Source organism: Microchirus variegatus, assembly GCF_963457635.1.
Source record: "Microchirus variegatus genome assembly, chromosome: 14".
NCBI lineage: Eukaryota > Metazoa > Chordata > Actinopteri > Pleuronectiformes > Soleidae > Microchirus > Microchirus variegatus.
The window spans coordinates 20,195,372-20,209,459 of NC_139815.1; the positions used below are offsets into that span (position 1 = coordinate 20,195,372).

The 14,088-nt window shown below is 41.9% G+C and overlaps 1 protein-coding gene across 1 annotated transcript in view; it reads left to right on the plus strand.

Annotated features, from left to right (window-relative positions):
• The window catches only part of kif26ba (kinesin family member 26Ba), a gene marked incomplete at both ends in the record, with an annotated part of 88,429 nt that overhangs the window by 97 nt on the left and 74,244 nt on the right, over positions 1–14,088 (plus strand). Inside the window, one exon of the mRNA XM_083900423.1 lies at positions 918–1,310. Coding sequence (XP_083756549.1) covers positions 918–1,310 — 393 coding nt within the window. The remainder of the gene's footprint in view (positions 1–917; positions 1,311–14,088) is intronic.

Genomic DNA, 14,088 nt, shown 5'->3' on the forward strand with positions numbered 1-14,088 from the left:
ACATTCAGTGTTGCAGCACTTTACCTCCGCTCACTCACCTTCAGCCTTTCTTCTCAGGCTGACATGAAAAAGAAGCATGGCCCAGATTTGTCTCATTGGTGTTGACTTTTCCCCCCCATATCGCTCTTAACTATGCCACTCTCTTGGTTCTAAATCCCACCAAACATTCAACATGCTTTTAACTTACACGTTTACACACAATAAGCGGTAATTTTAATATTAAAATTAAAAATAATTGACATTACATTGACTCTTTCATTGTTTAAGATGATGAATTTGTCTGACTGAGAAGCGACTGAGGTGAAGAACTGGCTGATGGGTCAAAGATCAACAGCTCCAATGTGATACTGGTGGATTTGAAACAGTACTAATGTGAAGTTTGTCCACCTCAGTCATACTCATTAGTGTTCATTTATAACACAGGGTTGGTTTGGAGTTAACTGAGCACTTCCATCCCTGCCTCATTATAGCTCATGTAAGGCTTTACAGTAGCAGTAGTGCTCAACCTCAATAGCCAACACCACATCAAGGGGTCTCTCTTCTCTGTCTGGGTTTACTCAGCCACCAAAGATCTAATTTCCAACTCTTTGTGGCTCATTTGATGTTCCCATGCAGTCGTCTGTGAGTGGGGGGGAGAGAAATAACCAGTGTGTATGCACTGAGTCTGACTTAATCCTATTTACTTAATACAAGCATCCAATATGTTGACTGCTTTAACATCGCTGCTTCTTGCCTGTGGGTTTTAAATTGAAAGACCATTTGATTTAATGGTAGTTTAGTCTCTGAGTGGCTGCACACTGCCTGTGTGTGATGACTGCATGATGTGAGTCAGGTTGATGTATTTCAACCAGGATGATTTGTGTTTGAGTCTCTCGCTCAGTGTTTTGGCTAAACAATCAATTCTCAAATCTTCACAGGTACCTGACACATCACCGACCAAATCTGGCTCCTTCTTTCCTGACACATGGTACAGAAAAGCCTATGAAGAAACCTCCAGGTCCAGCACACGTCCAACCCCAGAGGGTGCCGGCTCAATGCCAAGCTCCACAGGGACTCCATCGCCAGGCTCAGGCATCTCCTCACCAGGCTCCTTCTCTGGATCACCAGGAACCATCTCTCCAGGGATTGGGACAGGATCACCTGGTTCTCTTGGTGGCTCCCCGGGTTTTGGCACCGGATCACCAGCCTCGGGCAGTGGAAGTTCCCCTGGCAGTGAAAGAGGGATATGGTGTGAGAACTGTAACGCTCGGCTGACAGAGCTGAAAAGACAAGCGCTGAAGCTGCTCATCCCTGGACCGTACTCCAGCAAGGTAAAAACTAAATTGCTCACCTTTCTGTTTCATGGTGCATACGAACGTTTACATAAAGATCACCTTAAACACAAATGCAAGCCAAAAAAATAGTCCCACACTTTATTATGTTGCCTTCGTTTTTCACCAACATTTTGTACTTGATGAAGTTGGACTTCTGTGTTGTCTTAGGTCAGCCCATCATCGAGATGTGAAAATGATGAACCTCACGTTCATAATTTGAGCCCGATGAATCCAACACACCTGATTCCAATGAATGTGTGTTGGAGCAGAGCAAAACCTAGAACATGCAGGGCAGTGGGTCCCCAGGAACAGGAATGAGGAAACATTGCTATCGGCACTTAGGCCAAATATTAGATGTGACATTTTTCTGGCTATCAGTGACGATTTGGTTATGCTCTGCAGCGTAGCCTCCAAAAACAACTTGCTCCATCATTAACTGTGGCATTCTGATAGTAACATTAATTGATGGTTCCTCAAACTGGGATTATAATCATACCCTTGCTTACAGAGATGTTGTGTTGTCTGAGGTTATTATTGTCATCCATCATAAGGATGCTGTAATTTGTCCATCATCTGACTCACTGTTGATAAGAGAAGAAACCAAACAACCTCTGGGGAAGGAGGATAATTATTGTATCTGGAGCTGTTAATCAATCCCCGATGGAGTGCCAAAAACAGAATGATAACCACAGACAAGACTGTTTTGATTTTTCTCATGCAGTTACCCATTTTACTGGAATGATCATATCACCATAATCAATGGCTTTGCTTTATTCTTTATTGCTTCCCCCCCCTTTCGAGGGAATGGCCATCATGGATGACAGGAAGACAGTGGCCATTTAGGAGAGATATTAATTTATATGGATTGCTATTTTTTTGAAAATGTTGTCTGACAGGTCATTTCTTTTTCCTGTGGTTAGTTTATGTAATCAATTTTAATTTCATCAGTTCGGCGATTCTCAGTTGATTTATGATGGAGCATCGGATCATGGGCCATATGAGTTTATTATGTATCTAAGTTTTGAATTCTTTATAACATTTTTCATAGAAGGCATTAAATGGATAGTTCAGGTAGTTCATTTAGTTTATTTAATCCGGGATGCAGCATAGACAGGTGACTCTGAGTGCATTCACACCACTTAATCGAACCCTAGTTTGTTTGCTCGGAAAGTCCGGTTTGTTTGGGGAGGTGTGAATGCGTAACCGAACTCTGATGCGCACCATGCAGTGAACTCCGGTCCGCCCCTTAAAACTTATGCCTGGGTTCGCTTCAAGTGAACCAAACTACAACGTGAGGCACTGTAGGTACAACGCATTGTGGGTGAATACAACCAATGTTGCATAAAACAAAATAAAAAAAAAACCCAAGACTGATAGGATTTGTCTTGCCTTCTCCATCAGTAATTCTTGATGCAGCGCCACCTCAGGCGAGGAGGGGAATACGTTATTCAAAAGGTTCGGTTCGTTTCACTAAAGTGTGAAAGCAAACCCGGATCGGCTGAATGTTGCAACCCCCAATTGAACAGAGTCCCCAATCGTACTGAGTCTGGCGGACGATTCGGTGTGAAAACGACCTCTGTTCACTCCCTGTGCTCTGAAGCAGCTGGCAGCAGGCAGACAAGCGCAGTGAAAAATGTCTGTGAGAGAGACAAAAGAAAAAAAAAATATATATATATTTTAGCCACTTCAAACAAAGGCTCACATAATGAAATCCATGTCGTCATCATTTGTTAACTGCTCACTACACCACACCAGTGTCAATTGACAAAAACAGCAATTTAAGCTCACAGCACACAGGAGCAGTTGATCCACTGCTGCCTCCATCACTGTTTGACTTCAGAGTTTGGAATCCTTCATTGGGGCTTTAGCGCCAAAACACTAACCGATGGAGGCAGAGGTAAACCAGCACGTCTTGTGTTGCCTTTGGGTTCGATGTTGATTTACGAGTACAGTGGGGTCATGCATAGGGCTTTCATTTAATTGATAACAAATCAGCACTTACTATGCTCCATGGGGTTATTATGGTGCAGAGGGAGAGATGTGGAGACAGTGGCGTCTCACTATAACAAGTTAGGAACTGCAGACTTTAATGGAGACTGTGGGTAAACTTCCCAATTAAAACATCATTTGTGACGTTTGGGTTAAGGATTGAAGTTTTACCATTGACTTTAAATGAACTGCATTGCAGAACAAGCACAGACACAGCTTGCATTAATGTAGTTGAGTATCGTACCTTGTGTCTATGTGGAAAAATACAGTATACAGTATGTGCATAAAACAATAGGAGTCAAAAAACAACGCTTGTGTCCCCAGCTGCCAGCCACAGAAACGAAAACTGGCTGCTTAATATTCGCTGAACATACTATAAACTATGCTATGCTGCTGCTGCTGCTGCTGCAGGATGGCATAAAAATATATTTGGCTCGTGGATTTTGTGAATGAAATCAACATTTTTACTAACTTGGCAATAAAATGGAGACTGACACTAACTTTTGTCACAGTAGAGTCACAGTTCCCGGAATAAACATGTCCCTGTTATGCATTTGAAAATGTCTTTTTTTTTTTTTTTGTCGTTCTAATTAAGCTTTCCTGCTCAGCTCTCATTGCCCAGTCGTGGGAATCAACTCACTCGGGATCAATTTGTGGATTCTTGCATGAACAAGTTATATTACATTTCAATTAGCGCTTTCATGGCACTTTAGAAATACTGTAACTCATTGTTGATTTGCATAAGGCGCATAAATGGGAAAATAAAGACTGAGCACCAAAGTGTGATGAACTGCTTGTGTCATTTCTTCTTTCTTTATGCTGGCCAAACAGTTGCATTGTATCAGTATTGGTTTGTTTCATTTAAAGGTACAATATGCAGCATTATGCATCAGGAAACTAATATTACCTATGGAAATACTGTATATAATAGAGTGTTGAACATGCGTTATGTCACATGTCTGTTTTCATTGTTGATCGGCTACAGTAGACACAATAGCTGCCTTTTTCTCAGCCTCACATCCATGTTCATCTGTGCGGCCACTAGTGGCGCTCAAGTGCTGCATACTGTAAATGTACAGCAAGTGTTCATCCTCAAGAGCAGCTTTGCATTTCATGGCTGCTTTCCCTTTTTTTTTTAAGAAAGTGACTTCTTCTCCAGACTCTTACAAGAGAGAAATGACCCACAAAGGTGTTTTGTGTCTGGGAAACGCTGAACTGGTGTCCTTAGATGCAATGTGACCCAGTAATCCTTCGCTATCACAAAATGTGCCACAGCAGCAGTTCTCTCTCTCTCGCTCCCTCTGTGTGTGTGTGTGTGTGTGTGTGTGTGTGTGTGTGTGTGTGTGTGTGTGTGTGTGTGTGTTCCTGTTGTGGTGTTAGCAGGAGGTCCCATGTTATTCCATGGGGACACTGAGACATATGTGACCCCTCACAGCTTGAATAAAACACCTACCAGTGTAGATACACACACACACACACACACACACACACACACACACACACACACACACACACACACACACACACACACACACACACACACACACACACACACACACACACACACACACACACACACACACACACACACACACAGAGTCTGATTTCCATGACTTGACCTCAGCCTAACTTTAAAATATATCTATATGATAACTTCTTTTTTTTTATCCCCGTAAGGAAGACAAGTCCCCATAATACAAAACACACACATGCACACACACTTGAACTGTGGAGACCTGTCTTGTGGATAATACATGAGAGGCCGTGTCGGGTATTTTGCATGTTTTTTGAGACACAACACACGTACATGTGACACTAAATGTCAAATATTAATATTATGTATCCAACAAATCACTCTGTGTAATTATTGTTCACCTTCAAATACATTTGCATTTTCAAAAAGAAGAAAAAAAATAGAAAATCATGGCGACACTGAAGAAGGTTAACTTGTGGTTATTTATGAGATCACAGCAGTAAAATAATCACAGCTCCATCATAGATAATACTGTGACCTGTGTAGCAATAATGTGGTGACAATAGCTGTCCTGCCTCTGCACTGCCCCCTAGAGTTCATGTGAATATTGCATCTTGCTGGCCTAGAATTAGAATCTCATGGCATTGTTCGGTTTGATTCTTGTGTTAGTGATGGGATCGGCAGTTCATTTGAGTGAACTGAATCACTTGAATCAGTTCATTAAAATGATTCGTTCAAAAGATTCGTTCACCGAATCGCTCAGTTCTAAGCAGGAGCCCAGTGAAGCCCAAAAATGGAACGAATCAGTTCATGAAGTGATCCCAGTCAGTTTGTTCACTCAAATGATTCGTACTTTCGAACGAATCACTCCTGACCGACACAACACTATCTTGTGTCGGACATCGCGCTCATGACTCTTCCAGTGTACCAGGTACCAGGTAGTATTGTTAATGGAAAAGCAACTCACTACCACCCAGTCCTGCACTGGGACTGGGTAGTGGAAAAGCGCCATTAGACTTGTTGGTATAATGGTCAACAAATGCACCAAACGGACACAGATGTGGGACAGCCATGATGCAAACACGTATGTGTAATTAACAGGAAGTATATCTCTGGCGTTGTTGCAGGGGCTGTGGCTGAGAACATTAGCGGTTTGATCCCAGACTCTGCTCGTCTGCATACAGATGCGTCCTTGGGCGCTTTGAGTGGTCGTCGAGAGTACAAAAGCTCCACTCAAGACCATTTACCAATTAGAGGAAGCGTAATAATTATTTATTTACACAGCGGTTCTTAATTAGTCTGCTCCCTAGTGGCTGTTAGGAGACATGGCACTGATGTCACTGACATCAGACAAAGGAACTCAAAGTCCCATGTATAGCATGTGTATGTTGTTCTTTTTTTTCCTGATGTGATTCCACGTCGGTCTTTTGAGGGATTCGAATGAACAGAGGTTTTCTGATTTCAGACGCACACATGCACGTAAATCGCATGCTCTCTTGTAACCACAGCACTCAGAAGCACATCTGGCTGCACAGCTGTACCCAGTTAAGGCCTCAGTGCCCACTCTGCTGTTGTGTACGTTTGTGTGTCTGTCTGTTTATGTTCATTCGTCCTCCTGCGTCCACATACAAGCCATAAATTGAAGGAGGGTGAAGTGTGTTGGGTTGGTCCATTTCAGCCCAGGAAAGTGGGTCAGTGTGTGTGTGTGTGTGTGTGTGTGTGTGTGTGTGTGTGTGTGTGTCTGTTTCAGATCAGCTGAAAGAAACGATCCGTGTTTATAAAGTGAAACATACACAGTTCCACATCAGACAAAATAAAACCAAAAAAGGAAATGTTTTTTGACTTCTTACTAGCAGCTTGGGATTTATGGAGATCTTACATTTGCACTCCTGGTTTTGAACATGTTATATGAAGTGTAGAAGACTAAATGCACTTAACATGTTTATATTAGCAAAGCCATTACCTTGTCTGTGAATATGTGGCTGTAAATGAAACAGCTGTCAGCAGATTCTGCACTAAATGGATTTTTGATCTTTTATTACACACCCACTAAGGCTGGGATCATTAATAGACACAATGCTGTGACATTAGAAAAGCAAAGCGCTCTACAATCTTGACATGCTGGGGTCATTTATTTATGCATGTTGCTATAAAAGCTGTCAGTTCTCTGTATAACACAGCCAAGAAATCTCTCTCTCTCTTTCCCAGTAAGCTGACTTTGTTGTCTGAGGCACTTTTATATATTTTTTGTCCCGCATTAAAGGAGGAACAAGCAACTTTTATGTCCCTTGCAGTTCCTGTGTGGTCACTAAAGATACAACAAGGAGCGTATGCTTGTATGGACACAGGTATTTTCAGAATCTAAGAACAGGTGTTGTGTCATAACATCCCTGCATCAAAGATTTAACCTGGTAGATGCAGCGTCTTTAAATTGTTTTGGATACAATTCCTTAATTCTGTAAATCTATTTCTGTAAATCTAAGGTCTTTTTTTTTGTCATCAGCTGCTGTCAGCACTAACATCACAATAAGACGTTTAGGTTAAAATAGACCAAGAAAAAGTCTCCATTCATCTTCCACGGTGAGTTTTTGTCTTTAATGTCCTTGTTAGCACACTGTGGCAAACCTTAATTTGTCATCTGCTGCATTTTGGAACTGGCAAAGCTTTTCGTAGCTTCTCTGGCTCCTCATAGGAGGACACACACACACACACACACACACACACACACACACACACACACACACACACACACACACACACACACACACACACACACACACACACACACACAGTGTGCTGACCATGGCAGCCTACTGGCGAGGCTAGTTAGTCTAATTAAGTGTGTCCATTCTGGGTCAAAGACTATAATGACAATGATAACATTATTAGAGAAAATGTTCTTTCTTCCTTCTCGCTCTCTGCTTCTAAATTTAAACCTTTTTGCGTCTGATGATTTTACAGTTTTTTTCTCTCAATAAGTAAGAAAGAGGACGACGTGTGACAGAGGAACAAGGAGACAATAAAAGGAGACAATAGGACAGAGGTAGGAGAAATAGCAGAGCATGTGCCAACACATCTAATCTATACTGGTTTTGACGCCCTGTGCGTTGCTTGTGGTATAGACGCGTACAATTCAGCAGTGGGGGGAAATCCACAGGGATCTCCATCGATGTAAATTAGTTTCTGCAAGATGTTAAGTAGCACACATTGAAGCTGCTTCCATCTCATCCCAAAGGGGACCCACTATCTGTATCTGCCTGGAGAATAGGTGAAGTTGTCACTGTTGTGATTTATTTTGAGACACACTGAGCCTCGTGGAAATGCACTGGTACATAAACAGTGAGAAATGGTCCCAAAGAAAGTCATTTTCAAGCCTTTCACTCTCCTGTAATGTCCGTTTGGAGTTTAAAAACAGAGACAACCCACACGTTTTAAACATTAGATATAATCATGTTCCCGAGTCCTCAGTCAGTTAAGTGAACCACCCGCTGATCTCGGCTCCTCTATGAGGTTTAAGTAATATCAGGGAGCGCTGTTGTGATGCAGTCATGAGGTATTTTTTATAGACACAACTGTGAAGCGGAGTCGTACTGTAGTTAAAAGTCCCAGGTGCTGTTATGCTCAATATCAAACATTCCTGTAAATTGTCCAATCAAATTAGATGCTCGCACCTGCTCGGAAATAACTGTTAACTGCATAATTGTCCGACCCATCTGTCTCCTAACGCCACATTTAACCATAAATCTGAAATGTATATGCATAGACTCTATAGATTAAGATTTTTACCTTTACATTTTCACTATAGGTTGTTGTTCTGACATATTTTTGTGAATTTTTCCCCAAACAATTCATCATGAGCATTGTTTTGATGGCTTAAGTATTCATTCGAACTGGTAAGTCCAACTGAGGTACGCGCTCTACTGAGTGTATTCTAGCTTCCTTGTAAATACCTAAATTTTTAAACACTTTTTTTTTTTTAAATGGATAAATAAATAACAATAACGCTGCGAAGCAACGCAATAATAGATATTAGATCCTGAGGTGGTTTGTATCTGCTGTATGTTAAAACCACTAAGAAGCTCCTCAATCATTTTCTCCTGCATCAGCATCCCTCCCTCCTCTCTACCTCACACGCACACACACACACACACACTCATGCACACACGCACGCACGCACACACACACACACACACAAAGCCATCCATCCACACCGTCTCACTGTTACTGATGAAGCCACCTCTTTATATGGTAATGTCTCCCACACCTGAACGGCATCACGAGGGTATGATCGCTCTCTTTTTCACAAACAAATACATAGTATGCGCACACACACACACACACACACACACACACACACACACACACACACACACACACACACACACACACACACACACACACACACACACACACACACACACACACACACACACACACACACCGAATATAGAATGCATTTTCGCTCTAAAAAACACACAAATGCAACACGCGGCTTTATTCGCATTAAATTCATATATTTTTACCCTCGCTCTGCCTCAGCTATGAGGAGCCCATTAACGTCGATGGAGATATGTATGCGCTTCACATCTGTCACATGTCACTTCCGTGGCAACCCAGCTGCCGTGGTTACCGGGGGCTCGCTTCTGTAATGTTATGGGATTTGGGTAGCCTATTATGGGATAGTTAGCTACATGTGTGAAGAAAAACATCCATTTGAGGACAGATTGCAGAGAAATAACAGCCCACGCAATTTGAGTAATTACAGCAATCCAGTGGTGAAAAATAAAAAGTGGTTGGGATTAGTTACATTTGTTATATTAGACGGAATTTTTGCGTGTAAACTGTCCGTTAATCTGTCAGTTTTTTGAATGGTTGATGTAAAAGATCAGGAGATTTCAGAGTGTCATGCAAAAACAAAGAAAAGCAGCAAACTCTGACATTTAAATGTCATGTTTGATTGTGATAATGACGATGATTGACAAATGACCTAAATAATTGGTCAAATTTCTAATTTGCTTGACATTAAATTAGCCGACTCCAAAACAGCTAATATGCTTAATGAAGCCAAATACACTTAGAAAAGCTGCTGAGCGTGCATGGCAACAAGTTTGTCTCCACGACAACAAAGCAAACTCGAATCCCTAATCACAAGACTATGTGAGGTGATGGTGTTGCATGCTTCTGAACAAGGCTACGTTTTGCTCTGCTTTCAAATAAATACACACAGTTTATTTGCAATAACTCACTGCATTTTTAATTAAAGAATATTCATGCAATTTGATTGACTTGCAACTTGGTTGTTGTTATAATTTAATTACTCCAGCACATCAACAAAACACCAACTCAAAGCTAAGTACTGCTATTGTTAGTCTTTCGCAAACAAGCCTGAATAGATACAGTATATACCAGGAAATGTCAGAAAATAGCCCGTTTTTCCACTGCAGGAACTTTTCTCGTTAACCTGAGATTTTGAAAAACCTTGGTGCGTTTCCATCGAAATTGTCCAGGGAAAAACTTGCCCTCGACCCCAAACTTTCACCCAAAGAAGTACCTACTTGCAACTTGGACGACTGAGTTGACCAGGAACTCTAGAGAGATGGGGTTGTGTGCTGAAGAACACTGATTGGTGGAACCAATTTAAAAGACAACAAAGAAAGAAAAAAATATTAATTTTGTTGTCGGACATTTCAAAAATATGGAGCAAAAGAAAAGGACTTACAACGGATGGATGTCGAGGTCCAGACTCAGAGGAGGTTGAGCGGCACTTGGAGATGTAGTGCAGTTTCTCATACCACTCCCCCGTACGTCATCAAATCAGGCTGATTTCAATACATTTTCAGGAACTTTCAGGTGCGGTTGAAACCAAATTACCAGCAATTATTTTCTTAAATTCCTCGTCATAAAAATTCCTGGTCGAAAAGGGGCTAACGTGTAGCCAAAATTCACAGTTCCAAAACAGACAGAGACTTCCAGTGTCAGTGGATGGAGCTTTGATAACAGGACAAACAGACGCACTTATAGTGACAATAAGGGAAGGATGTATCAGTTGCGTTTTGTCCAGGTGTGCTCTGCTATTCCAAGCTTTTCCACTCTCACAGGTCCAAGATTTAAAGCAGTGACAAATGGAAGCCTGTTTTACATTTATAGCACCTCTGCATAACTCACAGGGAGCTCGACCACAGCAAACACTCTCACCACCACTGCTGCAAGCAAGCAGACAACAGCAAATCACATGCATGAGTGAACACACCCAAACACAGTCCTTCATAGTAATGTGTAATGATACTTATACAGTTGTACGGGCGTGGAAACATCAAGGTTCATAAGAAAACAATCCATAAAATGGACAAACACGTTGGCTCATTTGTCTTTCACCAACAACACACACACTGGATGGTGGTGAAAGTGGCAAAGGCACCTGCTACCACGTGGTCTGCTGCCATGGCAACTGCTTCTCCATCACGTCAGCAATACAACAAGAGGCAGAAAATACTGCAAAGTAGTACCGCAGTTGCCTCCTGTCTGACTTCTCGTCCAGTCAGACAGGAGGCGTCTAGAATTGTGTTTCTTTATTTTCTCTGTCAAAGTGGTGATGTTTTTGTCTGTTTGTGAGCAGAACAACTCACAATCTCAAAGACAGATTTAGATTGAATTTTCTGGGGACTTAGTTTATGGCCTAAGAAAGAAAGCTTTAGATGTGTGATGATGGATCCGGGATCAGGATTTTTTAAAAATAATTGCTAACCTTGCAAGATAGGGGAGTTTATTGACACTAAGTGGTCATGACAAAGGTTTGCACTTCTTTGTCTATTTTTTCCCTCTCTGCTACTGCGCTGTGCTTCAAAATGTTTTTTTTTTATGTTTTTTTTTGGAGTTTGAAAAGTTTTTTTTTTAATCCCACCATCCAGAGCCAAAAAAGAAAGTGAGAATGTCTCAGTGTTCCAGTAGCAGGTGCCAGCTCCAGCTCCCTGTGACACTGTGAAGTCTCGCTCGCTGACGGTTTATTTGAAGAGCTGCTAACAACACTTCTAACATTAGCCAGCCTGCTGTCATGAGCTGATGTATCACACAGGAGCATGCTCATACACGCACACAAACACACCTCGTGTGCACACAACTCTATCCTCACCATGGAAAAAGAACTCTCGACAGGCAGCGGGAGACAAGGACGATGTGTTGAGGTGTTTTTGTGGTTGTGTGTCTGTGTTCGTACGTGTGAAAATCTTTTTTTTTCTTTTTTACTTACAAAGTAAAGGCGCTTGCAAAATGAGAGTCTTTTCACTGGGCCACTAATTCACTGACGTGTGTGCATAGCTTTTGCAAAGGAGATGAGTAAAGTCTGTAAGGGATGAAAAAGTTACTACACAATTGATTTTTGCTGCTGGGTTAAAGTTGAAATTGATTGTAATTTTAAACTTCTTTGTGAATAGAAAACAACATTTCACACAATGAAACTGACCTTCCTTCCTACCTATCTATCTATCCACCTTCTGTCCCTCCCTCCCGCCTACCTACAATACTTCCTTTCTACCTACCTACCTACCCCTCCCTACCTACCTATCTATCAACGTTCATTCCTTCCTACCTATCTATCTATCCACCTTCTGTCCCTCCCTCCCACCTACCTACGATCCTTCCTACCTACCGACCTCCCTACCTACCTATCTATCAACCTTCCTTCTTTCCTACCTATCTATCCACCTTTTGTCCCTCCCTCCCGCCTACCTACCATCCTTCCTTCCTATCTACCTACCGACCTTCCTACCTAGCTATCTCTCGACCTTCCTTCCTTCTGTTCTACCTACCATCCTTCGTTCCTACCGACCTACTTACCTATCGACCTTCCTACCTAGCTATCAACCTTCCTTCCTTCTGACCTACCTATCTACCTACAAACTATCTACTGACCTTCCTTCCTACCTACCTATCTATCCACATTCTGTCCCTCCCGCCTACCTACCATCCTTCCTTCCTTCCTATCTCCTATCATCTCTCGACCTTCCTTCCGTTCTACCTACCATCCTTTCTACCTTCCTTCCTTCCTACCTAGCTATCAACCTTCCTTCTGACCTACCTACCTACTGACCTACCGCTACCTACCGACCTCCCTACCTACCTATCTCTCAACCTTCCTTCCTTCCGTCCATCCAACTGACCGACCTACCTACCTATCTACCTACGTAACTACCCCTCTTGCTTCCTACGGACCAATCTATCGACCTACCTAGCTGTCTGTCTGTCTGTCTGATGAAATAAGGGCATTTACTTTTATCAAAACATCTAGAGTTGGTTTAAAGCTGGGGTAGGTAATAGTTTTGTAATTATACATCAGTGATTCCACAGTCTCAGCATCGGACCAATCACAGGGCAGCTCAGAGTAAGTGGCTGCCTCCTACTGTGGTTGTAAAGGTTGCCATTTCAAAATTGGTAGCAATTTTCTATGCTGTGAAGACACATAAAAAGTGTCTCAAGTCGTGAGAGTCGTACAATTCAAGCATATGATTGAACAGTGAGCCTCCAACCCTAAACAAACAACTCTGTTTGCAGCATTCCTGACAGCTACAGATGTAATACCAAACGAATAGAATACAATGGTACACTGTGGTATACAAGTCTCAATAAATGCAACTTTAAATACATTTTAAAGTCAGTTTGGGACCTTTAGGTTCTATCTGCTCGCTGAAAAGTCAGGTGGTGATGTGAAGTTGGTCCATGTACAGTATATGTTGAGCAGCACAGTGGCAGTGAAAGGAAAGAAGGGATGAAGTCATTGTGATACTGTCTGCTCTCACTTTCTCTCTCACACTCACACAGTGGTTTATTTCTGGAGGATGAGCTCACTAATGTATGATGTGCAAATCCTTCTGTGCCCTCACAGTCATTTGTCTGAACGCGCTGGTGTTTCAGGTTCACATGCTAAAGCAGTTACACAGGCTTTAAGGATCAAATGGCTCTGGACAAGTTAATAAAAATTCATTGAACATTAATTTCATTGTCCTGAGCAGTGAATACCAACTTATTCTCCCCTCAGACGATTCAGAATACCCATATTTAAGCACAATAAAAAAAAAAAAAAATCATTCATCCACCACTCCATCCAACCTTTCTAACTATATAAGGCTACACTAATTTGAGCCACAGCTTTGTCAGTCAGTCCTTCTTGTTTTAAAAGTCATGTAGTGGCATTCCTGATCTAAATATGCTGCATTGCTCGCCTGTGACATTTGTGAGTCTGTACATTCTCTGGCTTATAACTATAGCCTCACCACATATATAGGTGAGGAGTCTGGCTACTGCCAATAATAGTGCAAG